This window comes from Hevea brasiliensis, chromosome 14 (assembly GCF_030052815.1).
Source record: "Hevea brasiliensis isolate MT/VB/25A 57/8 chromosome 14, ASM3005281v1, whole genome shotgun sequence".
In the NCBI taxonomy this organism is placed as follows: domain Eukaryota; kingdom Viridiplantae; phylum Streptophyta; class Magnoliopsida; order Malpighiales; family Euphorbiaceae; genus Hevea; species Hevea brasiliensis.
The window spans coordinates 12,833,974-12,855,540 of NC_079506.1; the positions used below are offsets into that span (position 1 = coordinate 12,833,974).

The 21,567-nt window shown below is 33.1% G+C and overlaps 2 protein-coding genes and 1 pseudogene across 2 annotated transcripts; all 3 read left to right on the top strand.

The window, feature by feature from the left end:
* The first annotated feature begins 4,313 nt into the window (after positions 1-4,313).
* LOC131173389 (disease resistance protein RLM3-like) lies at positions 4,314-6,030 on the top strand. The gene has a single exon (XM_058135706.1). It carries the CDS (start codon positions 4,369-4,371, stop codon positions 4,939-4,941), a length of 573 nt encoding a protein of 190 aa, XP_057991689.1. The 5' UTR covers positions 4,314-4,368; the 3' UTR covers positions 4,942-6,030.
* On the top strand, positions 5,241-6,044 carry LOC131172777 (disease resistance protein RPV1-like). Its single transcript, XM_058134302.1, has 2 exons — positions 5,241-5,361; positions 5,599-6,044. The coding sequence occupies exons 1-2, from the start codon at positions 5,241-5,243 to the stop codon at positions 6,042-6,044; spliced, it is 567 nt and encodes a 188-aa protein (XP_057990285.1).
* A 4,784-nt stretch (positions 6,045-10,828) lies between these two features.
* On the top strand, positions 10,829-15,455 carry LOC110646270 (uncharacterized; annotated as a pseudogene).
* Positions 15,456-21,567: the final 6,112 nt, after the last annotated feature.

Genomic DNA, 21,567 nt, shown 5'->3' on the forward strand with positions numbered 1-21,567 from the left:
TACGCATATGCTACAGAGGAAGCAACAGAGGACTAAAAACGAAGAAAAATGAGAAATCGGAAGCGGAAGCGGACCTAGAAGCGACGGATCGAGGCCGATACGAAACCGAGAGACCCGATCTGATGTGTCAGAAAACCGCTTTTCAGTAGAGTAGAAAAGCTGTTTTCCAGAGAAGGAAAGAAGAAGCAGTGAAAGTAAGGTCGAGAAGGAGAAGAGGGAAACAAAAGGGTCTAATTATGGAAGGATCGGACAGGTCAGATGAATTCCTGATTTGAGAAGAGGAAATAGTGACCGTTGGATGTAGGGTTTAAAGACAAAAAGGGTGGGAAAGCGCCAATATTTTGGGAGTGCGTCCAGTTTTGCGCTAACCTTGTTAGGAAATTAAATTCTCTTCGTTGTTTTTTTTTTTTTTTCCTCTTTTTCCAACATGTTTAATAATGAAATATAATTAGTTTTAAAAATTAATGAAATAAAATTAAAAAAATTATATTTTATGGGTATATTTTGACTAGTTACTGATTCAAATCAGATTGATTTTGAGTTGAAATCGGCAATTCAAGATTTAATTAGGTAATAAAATTAATCTTGATTTGATTCTAATTTTAGTTTCAAGTTCAAAAATGTTTTAATTCACATTGTACCTTATAAAATTATCATTTTTTTTAATTTGATTTCAATAAGATTAAAATTGTCTATTCGAACCATCAATTTTAATTTTATAATAAGAGAAAAAAATTTAAAACCCATCACTATAAATTATAGTCAGTTTGATTCTAATTCAAACTCTTAAATTATTAATCTGAGCCAATTTCATATTTCAATTTCGATATAATTCAAGATTTATCTAGGTAAGTTCAATATTTAGTGTTATTTTGTTATTGATTTGAAAAAAAAAATAGATATTAATTTGATTGGTGAAAGATATAATTAAAAATGAACAAAATATATAAATTATAATTTACATTAATTATATATCATTTATAATGGTAAGGCTATATTTATATATTTTATGATATATTAAAAGTTGTTTTTTTAATATAATTCATTAATTAAAATGTCTATGGTTTAAAAAGATAATGTAAATATAATCATTAATATTTTTATATAAATAAGAAAATATTTATATGTAATGAATTTCTAGTATGAAATATTAATTAATTGTTGAGAAAATAGTTCATACCTACATGAGGGATGCTCCATGTGATTTTACTTCATATTATTTTGAAATTTGATGATATGCGTCTGTATTTTATTCATTTTAACTTTTAGTTTATATTTTATTTTTTTTTAATTATTATAAATTGATATATATATATATATATATATATATATATATATATTAACATTATTGTTATAAGAATCGGATCGGTTTAATTAGGAAGAGAACTAATAATCAATTTGAAATGTTAAAAAATTAGGGTTCATTGGTTACACAGTCGGATTTCAAACGATTTAATTAACCAATTTAAAATAAATATAATAAAAATCGAAAATAGTGTGCTAGGAGATTTGAACAAATGGTTGGTAATCAACTTTAGAGTGTATATATATATATATATATTCATGATTGTAACAATATATTATTAGTATTATTTTTAATATATTGTTAATTATATAAAATATAATTAATATTTATTTAATAATATACCCATTAAATCTCAGTTGAAATAAGAATAGATTTAGTATGGGGGCAATGGGGCGCTGCTCTCAATTTTCCTTTTAAAAGATAATTTTTATATAAAATATTAATATTATCCTATATTTAAAGATATTAATTTGCCCTACATTTAAAGATGTGTCCCATAATTTCTTTTGTTAAATAATTTTCTCTTATTCCATTAAAGTTTGGATGATTCTATCAATTGAAATAAATTTATTAGTTTTCTTAGGAAAAATAAATTTATTAATTGAATATATATATATACAAGTGAAAATGAGTATTTTTTATGTTTATATATTACCCCTATTAATAAGAATTTATAAATTCATTATTGATTTAAATCTTAAATTTTTAATTTTTTTTTTGGCAAATTTAAAAAACACGCTTAGAGCAATTTAAAGCTAACCTTTTTATTTTTCAAAAGGTGAGAGTTCTCAGCTTCTAGTGGAAATTTTTTTTTTAATTATAAATTTAAAAAATTGGGGATGGAAAATACCAGCGTCAGCTTGCACATTCGATGGAAAATTTAGAACAATTATTTTATATTTATTTTTATTATTTTTATATAGATTAAATTTGTCACAACCCAACCTATGGGCCGGACCGGCACTATGATCTGGGCCAGCCTAAAGCCCCTGAGGCCCGTAGTAAGCCTAACTATTCATCAACCCAACTCTATGGCTCATTTGGGCATTATTTCAAGAATTCAACCAGACAGAATCCGGCCATAAAATGGACCTTTCAACGGGGAGTTTTTGACTCACCCGACCTGTAAACACAATATATAATCAATTGGGGAGCTCAGCTCACCCTCCACATACTCAAATGTCACAAAAATAAATGGGAGCTCAGCTCCCTCATCCAATCCAACATACATGCATATAATAAGTTTACCGGTCTAACATAGTAATTATATTACAGACCCAAATCAAATAAATGTTTCTAATACATGCAGAAATTCTAGGAGTTAATAGAATTATACAAATATTAATAAACGACCTGCGAAGAAGAAAAGCAGGTTAACCACAACAAATATCCTCCTGTAGCCTGGAAAAATAATGAACAGGAGTGAGCGTTCAACTCAGAGAGTAAAATATCAATTTTAACCATAATCTCTATAGCTATCTAAAGCTAATGCACCCTGTGAAGTGAAATGCAACATCGTCATAATTTTCATACAAATCACATCAAAAAGGCAATTTGGAGCACTCACACACCCGATAATGTCAAACAATACATATATGGGAGCTGATCCCCTATACAGCCCTCTTAATCCAACCTGTGCCAGCGAAGAACTCAAGCCGGACTTTCGCTTAATAAACCAAATCGGGGTCCCAGCGAAGAACTCAAGCCGTGTCTACCCCGAAGGACCGGGTCCCAGCGAAGATCTCAAGCCGTGTCTACCCGTCCTGTCCATAGCCAACACCACACCACACGCACGCCAACTCACGCACACTGCTTCAAATTACCACAACAACATCCATGGCACTTTAACAATTATGAATGCAACATAAAACGTGCCTAGTATTTAACTACATAGATACATATTTATAAGTGATGCATGGGCATGCTTAAATATATAATAATATCAAAATTACAATTAAAATTAATATTTTACTCACAGACTTAACCGCAGTTATTGTGGCGGCTGAGCGGAGGAGGAAGGCTGTCCCGGCTCACCTGACAATTTTTATTACAATTATTTAGTATATTTGACTCAATACAAGCTAAGAAAAGACCAAAGATATCATAAGTCGTGCCGAAAATCCGGCAGAGTCTCCCCTATACCTAGGACCTACCCAACCTGCAAAAGGGCTTAAAACGCACTTCTATATCCACAAACCATACACCCACAACTCAATCACATCACACAGCCCCTCCTGGACCCATCCAAACAGTCATCAATCACAATATATAAAATTACAGTTTAGCCTTTATAATTGATTCTTTTTGCAAAAACTACCCAAATAAGCTCTAAAAATTCTAAAACTTTGCCCCGCGGTCCTTAGCAATATTACTAAGCTAATGCAAAAAGAATCATAATTTTCTGAGCTACCACGAATATTTTATAGATTTTTAATCCCATTCAAGCACAGAAAATTAAGAAAAAGTAAGGTTCAGGTTTACCTATGCCGATTTCGATCTCAGGAATGCGCTCGGGATGTCTGACAACGGTGGGGTAGCCAAAATCTCGATCCAATTCTAAGACTTTTTCGGTAGCCTGTCTGTCTGGCCGAAAATTCATAGACCTGGGCAACTGTTGAATTTCTGTGAATTGAATGTACCTACACGAAGCCCACAATACGGGGGTTAGTATATAATTTTATGAAATTTTCTAAGCTCACCGAATTGAATCCCAATGAATTACTACTTCCTGTTGACTAAATAGAGTTATATGCCCACACGATCCTTCTTGGAAGGCGAATCAGGTGTTGACTAAATGATTCTACATAATTATCACATACTTTGTTGACTAAATGCTAGTCGTTCCTTTCGTCCAATGGTAATATGTTGCTTCCTAGAAAAATATTATGGTGTTTCTGGTCATCTTCATCTTCTTTCTTTTTTGGTTCTTCCTTTACTTCTTCATTTGTTCATAAATTTCTTGTATCAGACAATTTAGTTTACCCAACTATTCATCTCTATTATTTTGCTTTCTCTACCTTCTTCAAACTCAATTGCACAGGATCCTTCTTTTATCAGTGATCATGGCTTCTACTTCTTCCACTCCTCCCAATCAGTGCAAGAAATGGGATGTTTTTATTAGTTTTAGAGGCGACGATATGCGTTATGGTATTATCTCCCATCTCTCTAAATCCTTGAAGGACAAACAAATTAAGACCTTTACGGATGAAGGGCTTCATAAAGGAGAAGAGATCTCACCAGAGCTCTTGAAAATAATTCGAGAATCAAGCGTCTCAATAGTCATTTTCTCTGAAAATTATGCTGATTCTCCATGGTGTTTGGATGAGCTTGTTGAGATACTTAAATGCAAGGAAGAATCAGGACAAATAGTTCTACCAGTTTTTTACAAGGTAGATTCGACAGAAGTTCAAAAACTGACAGGGAGTTTTAAGGAGGCATTTGATATTGCTGTGCGTGAAGAAAAAGACAGTCCACAAAAGGCCGACAACTGGAAGCGCGGTTTGATGGAAGTAAGCAACTTATCAGGATGGGATTTACAGAATATGAAGTTAATTACTCTTTACTGTAGTTTTTCTAAGTTTTTCAATTTAAGGAAAGAGAATCAAAATATAGAAACTCTTAATAGAGTACATTAATCTTAATACTTAGCACTGATCCGTGGAAAATTTTTATCTAAATCCGATTCACCATGTATCCAAAACATAAATATGTAGGATCCATGTATTTAATATAGACAACAAATAAAGACAACACTAATATGGATATTGATATTTGTTACCTTATCCTAAAATCAAACATATTAATTATATATTACTATTTACTTAGAAGTGTGAGTCTATCATTACTTACTAATGTTTGTTGTACATATGTGACTAGGTTTGAGTCCAAATTAGTTGAGGAAATCATCAATGATGTTTTAGAGAAATTTAGTTATATGCCTAAAAATGATGATTCTTATGATCGCAACTTGATTGGAATTGAATCACGTGTAGAAAAAGTGGAATGGTTGATAAATGATAAGCAAGTTATGGGGATTTGGGGGATGGGAGGCACTGGTAAAACAACTATTGCACAAGAAGTATTTCACCGAAACAAGAATAAATTTGATGGTCATTGCTTTGTGGAAAATGTTAGGGAAACAATGACAAAGCAATCATAAAAATCAGTACGAGACAAAATCATTTGTCAATTATTAAGAGACAAAAATTTACATATAGACACATCGGATTTGGATGTTTTTACTAGGAGAAGGCTCCAGAGTATTAAAATATTCATTGCTTTTGATGATGTAGATGATTTTAACCATTTAAAAAATTTAGCAGGAGAGTGTGATTTGTATTGTGAGGGAAGTAGAATCATTGTAACTAGTAGATATCGGCAAGTACTTGAATATGTTTGTTCAAAGGATGGCATATATGAGGTTGAGAATTTAATTCATTCTCAAGGTTTGGAACTCTTTAGCTTGCATGCCTTCAAGCAAAATCTTCCCAAGGAAGGATATATGGAGCTATCAGAGAAGGCAACAACCTATGCTGGATTCAATCCATTAGCTCTTAAAGTTTTGGGATCTCATTTATTAAATATGGGGATAGAAGAATGGAAAAGTGAATTGAAAAAATTAAAAGGCGAATCTCTTGAGAAAATTCAAGATGTTTTGAAAACAAGTAATGATGAGCTTGGAAAGATTGAAAAGAAAATATTTCTTGATGTTGCATGTTTCTTCAAAGGGCAAAAATAAAGATGAGGTTGAGAGAACATTAGAAGTAATTGGTTTCTATCCAAAAAGTGGAATACCTCGCCTAATTAATAAATCTCTCATAACTGTTTCGTCACTCAATGAGATTCATATGCATGACTTGCTGGAGCAAATGGGTAAGGATATTGTTATTAAGGAATGCAAACAGCCTGGAGAACGTAGCAGGTTGTGGAATTATGAAGATATTAGTCACATATTGACAACAGAAATGGTAAGGACTAAATTAATCAATGAAGATTTTTTCATTATCATATTTTGAATTTTGTAAGAATTGTAGCTCTCGTGATGAATTAAGTATTAATCAATAATCCTTTGTGATGTTATTTTATTAGGGAACCGAAAATGTTGAATGCATATTGCTTTATACGCCTTGGAGCTGTAGTTTGAAGCTAAGTGCTATGGCCTTCATGAAGATGTGCAATCTTAGATTCGTCAAAGTCACGCGTGATCCGTGGAATATCATTGAATTTTGTCCAAGCCAAGTGCACCTTCCTAACAACTTTGAATTTTGCCCACGAATGCTGAGATATATTCACTGGGATTATTATCCTCTAGAATCTTTGCCACTAAACTTTTGGCCAAATAATCTAGTGGAACTTCATATGCGCCATAGCAAACTCATACAACTGTGGAATGGAGGAGATAAGGTACAGTTTATAGAAGTTAATTTGTATCTTCTAATTTATTGATATTTTTCTATTTAATTACAGCCTCTTGGAAATTTGAAATTAATGGACCTCAGCTACTCTTATAACCTGATCGGGATTCCGGACTTGTCGAGTATTGCCCCAAATCTCGAGTTTTTATATTTGAAAGGATGTTCGAGTTTGGTTGAAATTCCCTCTCTTCAAAATCTGAGCAAGCTTACTGAACTTGATCTAAGTGACTGCCATGAAGTCAAAGATTGTCCAGAGATTCCGCGTAATATAAAGTTTTACACTGGAATAGAACGACTGCCCTCATCAATCAAGCATCTGTCTCAACTTGTCAAATTGTCCTTGAATCGGTGTGATAAACTCGTGACTCTTCCAAGCAGCATTGGCAATTTGAAACGTCTTGAAGGACTTCATCTCGGTCAATGTTCAAGACTCGTGACTATCCCAAGCAGCATAGGCGAGTTGAAATGTCTTGAAAAATTATTTCTCTCTTACTGCTCAAATTTAGCAAGTCTTCCAGACAGCATCAAACAACTTTCGAAGTTGAAACAGCTTGTTTTAAGCAGATGCGAGAGTCTTAAAAGTTTACCAGAGCTTCCATCATGCTTAAAATACTTAATTGCAAGTGATTGCCCCTCTCTGGAATCTGCATCAATTTCTTTCCATTTCTTAGAACATGAAGATGAAAATGAAGAAGCAGATAAAAGTGAAGAATTGAATGTAGAGTGGATTTCAAATATGACTCTGGAAATAGACAGGGACGTAATAAATTCATCTTATTTATGAATTCTGATGGTTATTATGAAGGTCCGTGGTGTTGGAACTCATCACACTTGTTGCTTTCATTCAATGGATTGAGGACACGTTTTGATGAAGAGTGTTTCGTTAAGGCCTCATTTTGCTTCACCGCTAACGATGACGAGGAGTATATTATGAAGTGTGGGGTACATCCTATATATAGTAGAAATAAAAGGGGAAGCAGAAATCAAGGGCATCAGGATGACGGGGAATATTGGAAAACAACTTGAAGAGAAGAAGAATAAATAATGAGGAAGAAGAAGAGGAAGAGGAAGCTTCTTCATCTAAATCTCTCCTCTTCCCGCTTCCTCTTAGCCAAACCCTACTCACGTTCACTACAGGTATAACTCATTTCTAGTTTGCCGTTACTCTTAATTGCTTTACTCTTATTACAAATACTTGCAATCTTTTGCAGCTCTATCATCTCCTTATTTGGTTCTTAACAACCTGCCGCTCCATATTTGAGAAAGAGAGGGATGACTATACAGGAGAATAATTGAGCTCAAACCAGGGGGAAAGAAACAGGTGAAATGATAAATACTGCTTTCGTTATATGTAATGTAATCAATATTGCAATATAATATGTTGTTACGTGAACATATAATCTATTCTGTCATCCACATTACTACATCAACTTCCAAATCTAATGATTGACTGAAACTGAACTTCTTCACTTCCAAATCAACAAACATAAACATTGCAAATAAACTACAACTCTCTAACCTGAAGAATAAATAGCCTTTATAGTTATAACAGGCTTAAAATGGAAAGCTAAAGAAATGATAAAATAAGGAAGAGGAACAACAACATCACGTTTGAGGAAAACCTCTCTAGTAGAATAAACATTGTAAATAACTAAAAAGGCTCTAAAATGCCTATGGTGTAGGAACAACAGGAATTGAATTTTCTATTGGCTTCTTTACAGAATTACTCATTGGATTGTAGCCGTGGAGAGAGATTCTTTTTTAGATTGATAACAATCATGGGATTAGTAGTTTTCTTGATCCGCAAATCATCAGCACATTTCCCATCTCCTGCTTTTGTATGCTTCTGCACAATAAAAAATAGAGTTGCAAAATTAGCAAAATACAATTCACAGCAGTCATTCAATTTTATAGTTAAGTATCTAGGCAAGGCTAAAGGCTTTGTTGTTGTATCTAGGCAAGATCCCTAACATGGCACAACGAAATTCATAGAATTCAGCGACTAGTCCAAAACCGATTGGAGAAAGTGAATACAACATTAAGATCATGAGTTTAACAATAGCAAATTTTAGACGAAAAATGCAACTCCTCAGAAGAAGCAACGTCAAAACCTGAATTGGTGACAAAACTATATTGCTAACATCCTGGTTCTAACATTAGGAGAATCATAATTATATTAATTTTTTTTTAATTGAAATGATTTTCATTAAATAGGCTATATGGAGGTGAGAAGAGAAAGAAATGAGAACTAATAAGGAGCAGTAACGCCCTAATTATAGTGACAACAGAATTTGAAAAAAAAAAAAAGTAAATTAAATAAATTAATATATTGTTAAGTTTTGAATTTTTGAAAAATTAAAAAAAATAATAAAAGAAAGAAAGAAGTCTAGAGATTTCTCCAAGCCTCTAGCTGTAATAGAAAGGGGCAAAATAGGAAAAAAAAAAAAGAGTCGAGAATTGGGGGAGAAACAGGGGGAGCATTACGGGTTAGAGAAAGAGGGGGAGGGAGAAATTAGTTGCTGTACACTTTCACCCAAGTACCCAAAATTGAAGAAGTGGAGAGAAAGTGTCGCACTGTCCATCTCTTAACATGACGTTTTTGATGCCAATGGTGCCTGCATGCAGTTTCCTTCCATCATTTAGCCACTATAAAACTCTCCCAACCTCCATTATTAGCCAATAATTGGAAAGAAAGAAGAATCAAAAGTTTTGGGGAAACTAAGTCTACAGCTAATACACGAACTCGACAAAACATCAGCAGAGGAGAAGGTGGTCACAGAGGTCACTGGAACCTTATCTACACCATGAAATCTTCATTAGGCCATTTTGAACGTGTTGAGTAAAAAATAAAAATAAAAAAAGAGTAGCAGCTCTTTGGGTTTCATGTGAACAGCCCCAATTTCTTCAATTTTTCCTGCCTTCAGGTTTAACAATGCAAATTTCATTTGATTGTCGGAAAGCAAATTGGGCAAAGCTTCTCCAATCTTCCATGCTGTGTCAAGTGAAGGCCCTTTTATTCCTATTCCTAGACTTGCATATCTATTCATTCCATGAGGTGAAGAATACTAGATGTTATAATTTTTAGCAGTTTCTTGATAAGAAGTTTAAATCTTTAATGATTTAATTGACTATTAGCCTGGTTGATTCTCACATCATACGCTTTTCACCTTAAGTTCCACATAAACAACCTGAGCAAGAGATTTTATTTCTGTTTGTGCAATTATAATGTCAATAACATATTAAACTCATTCTTATATCTATTATAGTTGTTAAGGCACAAAATTCAATAGCTGTAGCATTCCTGTTAGGTAATTTCAATTGTCCAACTGGTTTTTTTTTTTTTTTTGTGGGATCATTTAAAACAAGGATTATTTTGACATAATTGATACACCAACGGACTTTGTAACAATATGCAGAAATCTTGAAAAAGGTGATAAATATATTGAAGATGTCTATAAAGATGTTCAATTCATTTGGGACAACTGTTATAAGTATGGTAGTAAAGGTGACTATGCATTGGACCTCATGAGCTGCAGCTCGTTTATTCGCTGAACAATCAAGAGGTTCGAGTGGTTTGCGTTTTATGATAGTGTTCTTTCTCAATCAAATCTTTTTTATTTGTCTGCTAAGGCTCATTTGGTAAACTTGCCTTTCCTTTTTTTATCATTTTACCATTTTGACACTAAAATAGTCTTTTATTGGTTGGCACGCGGAAACATTGCCACCACACAAATACTAGGTCTTACTTATCCTAGGTCTTTTTTTGTTGTTATAAATCATAGCTTCAAAAATGGAGGAATAGCTATTATTTTAGGACTTGATAACGCTATAAAAAAATGAATTTCAGTGCTTTAGGCAATATATCAGTACTTTTTTTTATGAAAATATATAAATTTTAATTTGTGACATAATTATATCCTCCATTAGTTTTCCTTCAAAATTATCATTGGCTTGCTTACATGGGTCTTAAGCAGAAGTTGTTGGGGCCAAACTATGACGAGAAATAACTAATGTGGCAGGGCCAAATCATATATGCTATCAGAGGAAAAGTTCATGATTGCTACCACAAAGTAACCCTTCTTTCATCCCAAAACATCATAAGTCAACCATGACTCATTCTGATCCTTTATCAATTGGTAAGTACAGCAATTTGTTCATAGTGGGATTTGTGTGGACAGCTGAAACAGCTGATTCATATGTTCATGGTTTGTCTATGTTAGATAGTTTAGGAAAGTTTTTTTTCTTGTTGTTTATTGGTAAATGCTCTGCTCCACTGGTTTAAGGCTGTCTGGCTTCATTTTACCATGGTAGCCTAAGCATCATTCATTTTCATTGTGCCAGGTGCTGAAGGCCCTCAAGGGGAGTAGTACATTGGAGCATCAAGTCAAGGACATGGTAAAAGCGGTCAATCGAAACAGAAGACAAAAAGGCGTGATGGGTATCTCTCTGTACGGGTTAATTGTTTTTCTGCTAATGCGAAGTATATGAAATTTTCCTCCACTGTTCTAGACATATTTTGGGAATTCTTGAAATTAAATGGTAATTCCCGGATTCTAAATATCCAACTTTTAGACGTCTCATTGAGGTTATTTGGTAAATCTACATTGGCAGCAGATGAATCCAGCAGGAAATGATGAATGGTCATACAAGTAGCAGAGGACAATTTTTTCATCTTTCTTTTGTTGTTTTCATGCTCAATTTTCTGCTGGTCCTGTGAGATATTTTGGATGATTAAATCTTATAGTTGTGAAATTTATTCAGTGTAGTCCAGTTGTTAACTGGTGTTAATAAACTTGGATAAAATCTAATGTAAACATCAAACAGACTCCATGTGGCCCATGTGTCAGTGCACCCTGCTTTTGCTTTGTTCTCACATGTTAGACAGTGTCTTAGATTGCACAAAATGTTGTATCATAATCTTTCTTTGCTTTAAATGACATAGCTAGTTCTAATTTGCAGAAAGCGCCATAACTTGATTGCCTATGCGCCGTATGTGTTCTAAAGCGCCGTAGAAGAGAGCGTGAGGAGAATGCTGGACTTGCTAGCGGTAAGATTGGAGGCGCTGATAACAAACATGCTCACGAGTTGAAGCAAGAGGTGTGTCTATATTTTTTTACTAATGAATGGTATCCATATTCAAACTTCGTTGATCAAGTAGATATTAAGTTTGTCATAACCAATCCACCATTTCATGTTATATAACTAACAAGGAAAAAAAAAAAAAAAAAAAAATATATATATATATATATATATATATATATATAAGCAAATGCAAGTAGTTGTTAAATCATTTTTTTTATTACTATTATGAAGTGGCAGATTAAACAGGCTTAGAAAATTAATCTTGTTCCACATCAAAATCTCTTTTAATGCATAAATTCCTCCACCTAGCCTAACTCTTCACATATATTGCATTATCAGCAGAGTAACAAATTTTGTTTTTAAAAAAAAATCATCAATCCCCAATTTCTCATACTAAAATTTCATACTCTACTAATTGATTGATTAGTTAGACACAAATCATGTCATCTTTTTAACATTTCAATGGCATGAAAGAATGAGTAACAATTCTAATGACTTATTAATTTAATTCAGAGCTATTATGCTTCAACAAATGAAAAGGGAAAAATACAAGAAAGAAATATAAGCTGGTTACTGCTGGTGTCTGTGCTTCGCTTATCTCCAACAAATAGACTATCTAGTGATGGTGATGAAAATAAGAGGCTCAACAGACCTTAATGGCAGCCTCCACATGTTGAATTTCATTGAAGCTTTATGAATTTGGAACCTTCAAGCTCTGTTCCCAAATATTCGATTTTCCTTCTCCACTAATTCACAGTTGCCTTACTTTGCTTCTCTACTGGGTTGGAGAACAATTGGATCACTTCTTTCCCTATTATCGATCATTGATTCCACATCTCTCTCTCTCTCTCTCTCTCTCTCTCTCTCTCTTGTGTTAAGTCAGTAAAGTCACAACTCGATTCCTTCATGCGATGGAGATGCCACGACGATGACCTAAGGTGCGCAGCAGTTGATAAGATGCGATGAGACGATGCCATGGAGGAAGGAACTGAGGGGTGAGGGTTGATGCTGCTGGGCTGGAGTTTGGAGTGAGGGCTAAGAAGAGTGGCAGATGAGGAAATAAAGAATCGATGATGAATTGTGAAGATGTCTTTGGATTTTTTTTTTTTTCAGCACTTTCTTTTTGCCTAAAAAAGTCTAGATCTTTCTTAATTTTTTATTATTATTATTTTTAATTAATTCTTATTTAAATATCTCCCTCATTATTATTATTATTATTATCATTATATTGCCTTTCTCTTTTTTTAATGTTCGTTTAGCGTTAGATTTTAGAGTCTGAAATTATTTATTTGAATAAAATTATAATTTTAAATATTATTGAAAAAGTAATTTAGAAAAAATTGTTTTGTTATTTTAGTATTTTTATAGCTAAAATTAATTAAATTTAATTTTTAATTATTTTTTAACACTTTCGAATAATATATTTAAAAAAATAATTTTCTCAACAATAATTTCAACAGTAATGCCAAATAGGTTCTTAGACTAACTAGAGTATTCTAGTCTTTCCGTCAAATTTCAACGCTTATTGTATTATAAGTGTTATTATTCACGCTTTACTTACTTTTATATGTTGATTGAGTGTAATAAATGGTTACATACTGATTCCTCTGTTAATTTGTCCCCAAGATAATTATTGTCTTGTGGTTCAGCAGAAAGACAATTATTGCCCATTTGCTATTGTGCTAAAATTCTGCAGTAGAATTTCTGTTTTATATGAATATTGAATTAGAAGGAAATGAGGGAATCTATATGCATTTGTACAAATGCATGCCAAATCAATTAGTTGGGTGGTTATCTGGAGAGTCCCACTTAATGGCATCGAATTTTCCTTTAAATTATGAAATGTAAATATTGACTGGCTAGATTGTGCATGCATGTTTAAAAAGTGTGCTTGAGTTTTGAGGTTCAATCTCATTGATTGTAGTCCCCTTTTCTATAATAGAATTGGTTTGTGAGGTCAGCACATTAGTGGAGAAAGAAGACGATAAGTCTCATCCCAATAACTGTTTCTGGGATTTTTGCCTTTGAGCAAGAAGCAGCTGTCATGGGTTTCTTTGATTTTGTCTTGTAAATAATTTTCCAAACGTAATAAGGTTGGCGCCACCTTGGTTCCCTTTGCAGTATTCTTCTCTTTGCTTATTGCTTACAAAAAGAATAATATTAAAATTTCACGTTGTGAAGTGAAAATAATAATAATAATAATACTTGTTTGTTCTCTCTCTCTCTCTCTCTCACACACACACACACTTTTGAAGGGATGTTCACTTATAGAAAGTCCAGGAGATGAAGATTCATCATCAAATATGAGCGAATCAATAGATCCAGATGCAGATGCTGAGGTGGAAGAAAAGGGACGGGTGAAAATAGGGGATAGTGAGCATCTGTAGAGCCCTGTTAAGGAGAAGCATGAGGAGGCAGAGGAAGACGGTGATGAAGAGGAAGAGGAGGAGAATGAGATAGAGATTCAAAAGAAAGGGAAGGTTGAAATGTCAGAGCAATCAGAGTTTGCTGATAGATCAGGAGAGAAGCCTAGTCAACAATCTCAGCCTGGACTAGCAGGGAATGCAGGTGCAGTGGACCAAATGCATATCGAGAAGGGACATGCAATAGGGCAACATGAGGAAGAAACTCAAAAAGTTCAGCAAAATAAGAATAAGGTAATTCCCTTAATAAATTTAATGTGATGTTTATGTGTGGGCTTGTAAACCAAGTTTGCTTAGCATATTGAAGACATAGGAAGCCTAGCATGTGGGTGGGTGGGTGGATTTTTTGTCATTAGACATTTTCTCAATAAAATAATATTAATTCATCCATGTCACCATGCCACATTGGAAGATGTACACACACCTTTGGAGACCTATTAACAAGATTGCTAAAATTGAAATCAATCCTAAATGTTAAGGGCAAAATTGATAAAATTAAAAATATTTAAAATTGATAATTTGATATTCTTTTCCCCCAATTTTACAGCAGGCATAACATTATTTCTCGTGCAAAAAATGCTCACAATACATTTCTATGATGTTAGGTTTTTTATCTGGTACACTGACTCCATTATTTTACACGGTTACAGGAATCACAAGAAGGAGAGCAGAAGGCTATAATATTTGAGAAGTTCCATTCTGAAAATCCTTTGCTTCTAAATGTGTGCAGAACTCTCTTCCCTGACAACCATAAATATGTCTGGAGAGGACCTCGCGCACTGGTTCAGCGTGAAGGTTCCCGTCGTAGAAGTTGTATTGATGCTGCTATTGAAATTTTGATGAAGTAGGTACGTTTTGATTACTTCAGATTGCCCCTACAAAGGATCTGAATCAATCTTATGCTTCGCCTAGATCAAATATAAGGCATGTTTGACATAAATGCTTGCATACAAATGGAATGTCTGGTAGTTGGTGGCTCTTTCTCAGCTGAGAATGGTAATTTGCTTTGGTATGGTCTCGATTTACAATCCCTAGTCAGCATTTGTTGTGACCTTTTAGGTATGTGGGAAGATACACTGGTATTTCTTGTTGTGAATACACTTGGTAACTGTAATGATTTAATATTGAGCTAAGATTTTTTAGTGTGTTATTGCAGGAAACAATCACTTGTAAAACTGTAAATAGTTGATCCTTTTTATTTCCACACATCTATTTCTTTTCATTTCTAAATGAACAGCAGCATTTAAGGTGGAAGCCTAGGAAATTATGTTCAGGGACATTGGGTTTCTGAGGGTGTCAAGCACAAAATCCTAACAATCTCCCACAAGGATTAATTTAAAAATATGGTAGAAGCCTTCATGCGCTGAAACCAAAGTTACAATTGCGAACATTCCAAGCTTGGTTAGATTCTGTTTTTTTTTTTTTTTCTAGAATAGACACTTGTCTATCGGCTTGCAGGCCCACATGGCGAAGTAAAAAAAAGGGGGTTAACTTGGGAAGCTGGAAGAAGCGATAAAAGGGCGTTTTGATCAAGTAATAGACGTAATTCAAGTTACCATCCATTAATATTAATCTTCTAGAGATAGCACAAGGGCCTTAAGACAATGAAATCAGATCTTTACTCGGTGATTAGCGGAAAGAGTTGATAAGCAAAACTCAAATGGCAACTTTGCCTTGGGGGTTAGATCATCAGATCGTGTTGGCTATGGGACCCTTGACGTTCAGCAATAGAAGGCAGCCTCCCGTGGGGCTAATCGAAATACTAGACTAAGCCGATTGCGGGCTTAAGCCGATGGAAAACACACCAACGCAGGTTTAGTGTAAAAAGCCAATAACAAAACAACATGTAATCTACAACAAAACGAAAAGAGAAGATATTTGCAGCCCAATCCAGAAGTAGGGAGGGAGTGTGTCCCACACCCTGGGTCGGAGAAGAGCCTTCCCTTGCCTAGGAAGGGCACGGGAAAGCCTGGAACGACTGAGACAAGCAAGGACTTGGAGTCGAGAAGGAGCAACACACACAAAGAAATCCTCTCTCTGAAAAACTAGAGAAACAAATACCCTCCAGTCCCGCGATGGTATTGTCCTGAATCAAAATAACATTAGCATTATTTTTCTAAATTCTTCCACTTACTTGTTTAATACAACCAGGGTAAATAAGCACGTCGTTTGGTGTGTAATTTTCATCTCATTTTATGTAGTTCTTGCTTTTTTGCTATGCTTTTAGACATAAATTAAATCTCAAAAATTTTTAAAAAAATGTCAAAGGTTCAAAATAGTTTTAAAATATATAAAAATAATTTAAATATGTTGAACGACATTAAAATAATTTTAAAGCAATTATTAAAATAAAATTTAAAATTTGAAATATAAATTTTGGACAAATTTCAATAAATTTTTATAATTTTAATGTATCTACATACATCGTTGAAAAATGCTCACTAAAAAGAAAAAATGATTAGCAACCAATTGAATTGGTTGCAAATCCATTAAAAGTGATTGCTAATTACTTTAGCAACCAATTTAGTCGATTACAATGAGACCGGTATTAATTAATTTATATAAACAAATTGGCAAATGATTTTAGAATTAGTTACTAATTTTTTAAAAATTGGTGGCATCTCTCCCTCTGAATTTAGCAATTGATTCGTAAATCCATTGGGAAAAAAAAATGGATTTTCGAAAAAATTGATGATATTTTTGCCTCTAAATTTAGCAATCTATTAACAATCGGTTGCAAAAATTAGTTGCTAAATTGATTTTAGTTAGTTTCAGAAATCAGTTGCTAATAACAACCAATTGCGAATCAGTTGCAAATTATAGAGCCAATTAAAAAAAGACTCTATAATTTAGCTATCGATTCAGAATCGGTTCCTAAGTATGTAATGGCAATCAATTGCCAATTGATGCCTTGTGCCCTGACAAGCAGGACAATGTTCATTCTCAAATTAGGAATAATTTTCATAGAAGCAATTAGGCTGTATGAATTTCCCAAATCAGTAGTTGGCCATTTTCTCATTTTTCTGTTTTCTAAACACGAGACCTTCCTACAGTTGGTTTCAATTTCCTATTACAGGGGATGCAAATTCAATCTTGAATCAAAGTTCAGTAATAAGCATTGAAAATTTTGGTGCTCTCATTCTGGAGAAAGAACTCAATCTAACACTGGGATCGAGTGCATTTTTTGACTGCACCAGATAATGGCTTGTTGGGTTGTTTGAACCTTGAAAGGTCTGTTTTGTTGAGACTATTTAGGTTGACACCGTGGTTGTGTTCTATGTTGTATTTAGCAGTGTTTGTATAGTAATTGTTTAGTACAGGTTGGGTGTATGTGGTGCTACCTGTTGATGACGGGTAGCACCATCTGCTGGTTTTGGACTTCCTGAGAGAAAGACATCATACGTTAATAAATTATTGCTTCTTGTGAGCAAGGTTAGAAGACATCACCATTATATATCTTTTGCCAGATATATTGGATAAAAATATAAAATCTAAGTTGTATATTAAATAACAGAAAAATGGCAACATACTCTACTAATTATTTATTGCTAATTTTTTAAATAGAGAACTAAAAATAATTTTTTAATTTTTAAAAATTTAATTAAGATTTAAAAAATAACTTTAAATTATTTTTAACTGTTAACTAAATTTATACTCTAACTTTCATAACTAAAATTAAATAAACGGAAGATAAAAATCCAAATTTTCTTAGAAAAGAAAATAAAAAAATAGAAAATAATTTTCTACAAGTAGACATGCACCCTCTTTGGACAAAAGTAATTAGACTGCTAATATAATTAATATAATTCAATTTAAGTAAATATTTAACTAAATTAATGGTTTACAAATGTGCAGTCATGAAGTAATAGTCAATTTAGTTCTAGGTGAAATAGTTTAAATTATATAATGATGTGAAAATTTAATTCGATTCTTTTTCTTACACATGATTTGTTCTAAAGGAATTCTATGAATAAATTGTGGAGGAGACATATGAACTTACAAGAGAAAGAAGTAAAGCTAATATTAATTGAAGAAAAAAAATCCTTAAAAAATGTGCTAAAATTTATAAATTAGTCTATTCATTTCAATTTAAAATAACTAAATTTTTAATGTTTTATTTTATTAAAAAAATAGTGCTTCTATTAAATTTTATATTTAAATAATTAATATATTTTATATTTAAATGATTATATAATGAGCATCACTATATATTTCCTCTGTAATGTGTGAAATCAAAATTAATTAATAATCTTCATCATATTCCTTAGTGGAAGGCATATGCAAGTATTTTTGTGTCAGAATTATAATTTTGTTAAGGCTACATATATCTTATGATATTTTGTCTCAAAATTTGAATTAAATTCTTTAATTATATTAAAATTAAGAAGTTTAAAATTTTAATTTTTTTTTTAAAACCTAAAAGAAATGGCAAATATTTAAAATAAAATAAAAGAAATGACCCTAATAAAATATGGAGTTGGTGAAGACTCTATATATAGTAGAAATAAAAGGAGAAGCAGAAATGAAGAGCATCAGGATGACGAGGATCACCGATCACTTCTTCAAATATTGGAAGACAACTTGAAGAGAAGAAGAATAAATAATGAGGAAGAAGAAAAGGAAGAGGAGGCTTCTTCTTCTTCACTCGATCTAAATCTCTCTCTATCTCTTCCTGCTTCCTCTTAACCAAACCCCACTCACTTTCACAGCGGGTATAACTCATTTCTAGTTTGCCGTTACTTTTTAGCATTCTTAATTGCTTTACTCTTACAAATACCTGCAATCTTTTGCCGCTCTATCACCTGCCGCTCTATTGTCATTTGACAGAGGGAAGACTATACAGGAGAATAATTAAGCTCAAATCAGAGGAAAAACAACAGGTGAAATGATAAATAGTATCTTCGTTATATGTAATGTGAACAATATTACAATATAATATGTTGTTATGTGAACATGTAATCTATTCTGTCATCCACATTACAACATTAGCTTCCAAATCTAACGATTGACTGAAACTGAACCCCACTTCACTTCCAAATCAACTAAGATACACATTGCAAATAAACTACAACTCTCTAACCTGAAGAACAAATAGCCTTTATAATTATAACAGGCTTATAATGGAAAGCTAAAGAAATGATAAAATAAGGACGAGGAACAACAACATCACATTAGAGTAGAATAAACATTGTAAATAACTAAAAAACCTCTAAAATGCCTATGGTACAGGAACAACAGGAATTGAATTTTCTATTGGCTTCTTTACATAATTACTCTTTGGATTGTAGCCGTGGAGAGAGAGATTCTTCATTAGATTGATAAGAGTCATGGGATTAGTAGTTTTCTTGATCGTCAAATCATCATCACATTTCCTATCTCCTGCTTTTATATGCTTCTGCACGATAAAAATAGAGTTGCAAAATTAGCAACTAAAAATGAACAAACATTAAGCAGAATTCAGCTAACTTCCATAGCAGTCGGCCAATTTAAAATGGAGCACTAATACAATTTTAGTTAAGTATCTAGGCAAGACTTAAGGTTTAGTTGTTGTTGTATCTAGGCAAGATCCCTAACATTGCACAGCAAAATTCATAGAATTCAGCTACTAGTCCAAAACTGATAACAATAAGATCATGATTTTAACAATAGCAAATTTTAGGGAATAAATGCATCTTCTCAGAAGATGCAATGGTCAAACCTGAATTGTTGACAAAACTATAAGGCTAGTTTTCGAGAGTGAACTTGCAGAAACTCACCATTTTCGTGTATCTCCATTTGCAAAGTTGCAGGCTTATTGTTCTTTTTAGTGTGTAGAGATTTCTCTCGATTTTCATAGAAATTGAAGTCATCTAACCATGAGGTCTTAGCTGAATAACTCTTAAATATATTCAGCATTTCCAAACCTTGCTAAAGTCCAATCTGCAAATTATTATAACAAATCGTGTCAATCCAACCTTTAATATATTCAACAAGAACAGAGGCCACCATGCACAAGTTTCTATTCTAGCAGCATCTTTTGCCAGATATATTGAAATATCAAGCCTAAATTGTATAGTACAACCACTGAAAATAACAGAAAAATGGCAACATACTCTGCTAAGTTGAGTTTTTAATGCAGGGGAACCATATGCACAGCATATTGCAGAAGACTTCCACAAATAGAAGCTGTTGTGTAAGAGAACAGGTCTTTTCTCAAAACCACGAACTTCAAAAATAGAGAGTAGTTTTTTTTTTTTTTTTTTTTTGAGGTTAACATGAACTTAAAAATATTTCTGCTCCATTCCCAACATGACAAGGTCAGGTATAACAAATATTCATTGTAAAGCAGTACTACCATGAAGTAAACACAATTTTCGACAATCAATATGTATTTAGTTCAGCCATATTTCTTAAAATATAATATAACAAATTAGAAGATGTAAATGTAGAGCAGACTGGCTTTCACAACAGAAACATCAGAAGACAATTGAGTTCTAAAGCAAAGGAGATACCTCTTGAGTGTCTCTGCTATAAGTTACAGGCCGCCTACCATTATTTTCAAGATCTCTGTTCTGCTTCACAGAATGCTGCATCTAACTTCTTATTGCCATTTGGAGTGCTTGCCCATACATCATATTTAATGCTCTTATGAATGTCATCTTCATTGTAAGATTTGATAACATAGAACTTAGCATCTGCGTACTTAGTTTCAAAATCTGGTTTGTTATACTGATCTCTTTGTACAGTGATTCCCAAGTCTTCCTTGACAGCAGTCTCCAGAGAAGGAAATTTGTTAGAGCCCCTAGGACCAGAAGTTAGTTCATTTGAGGTTTCAAAATCACTGTTTTTATAGAATCTGTCTCCAGATTTATTTCTATCATTTCCATTCCATATCCTTCCGTTCTGTCTATAGTTCATAGGACAATTATGCGGGAATAGACCATGTTTTTGGATAGAAAAAGGAGGCAAATTTTGCTACAAGATGGTATCCTTTCGAGAGACCTGCTGAGAAATCAGAACCCAATGCAGACACCTGTAACAAAAAAAGTTAAATCAGCAACAACACTCAAAACTGAAGACTAGTGATGACCAACAAGCACAACAAACTTCAAAATCAATTCTTTTTGGGAAAGTTTAAAGATATAGACATAAAAAGTAAGAATATTTCATACCTTGTTTAAAGGTCTGATTGCTTGTGTATTTGTAGACTTAGAGGATTTGCCAGCAGTATTGTCATTAGACTTCATAGAGTTAAAACCACTGGACTTGGCAAAAGTAGAAGCTGATCCATATTTTCCATTTTGAGAACCAGTATTGCCATTTGAGACATCACTAAAATATGCTGAATCCCATGAATAGCAAG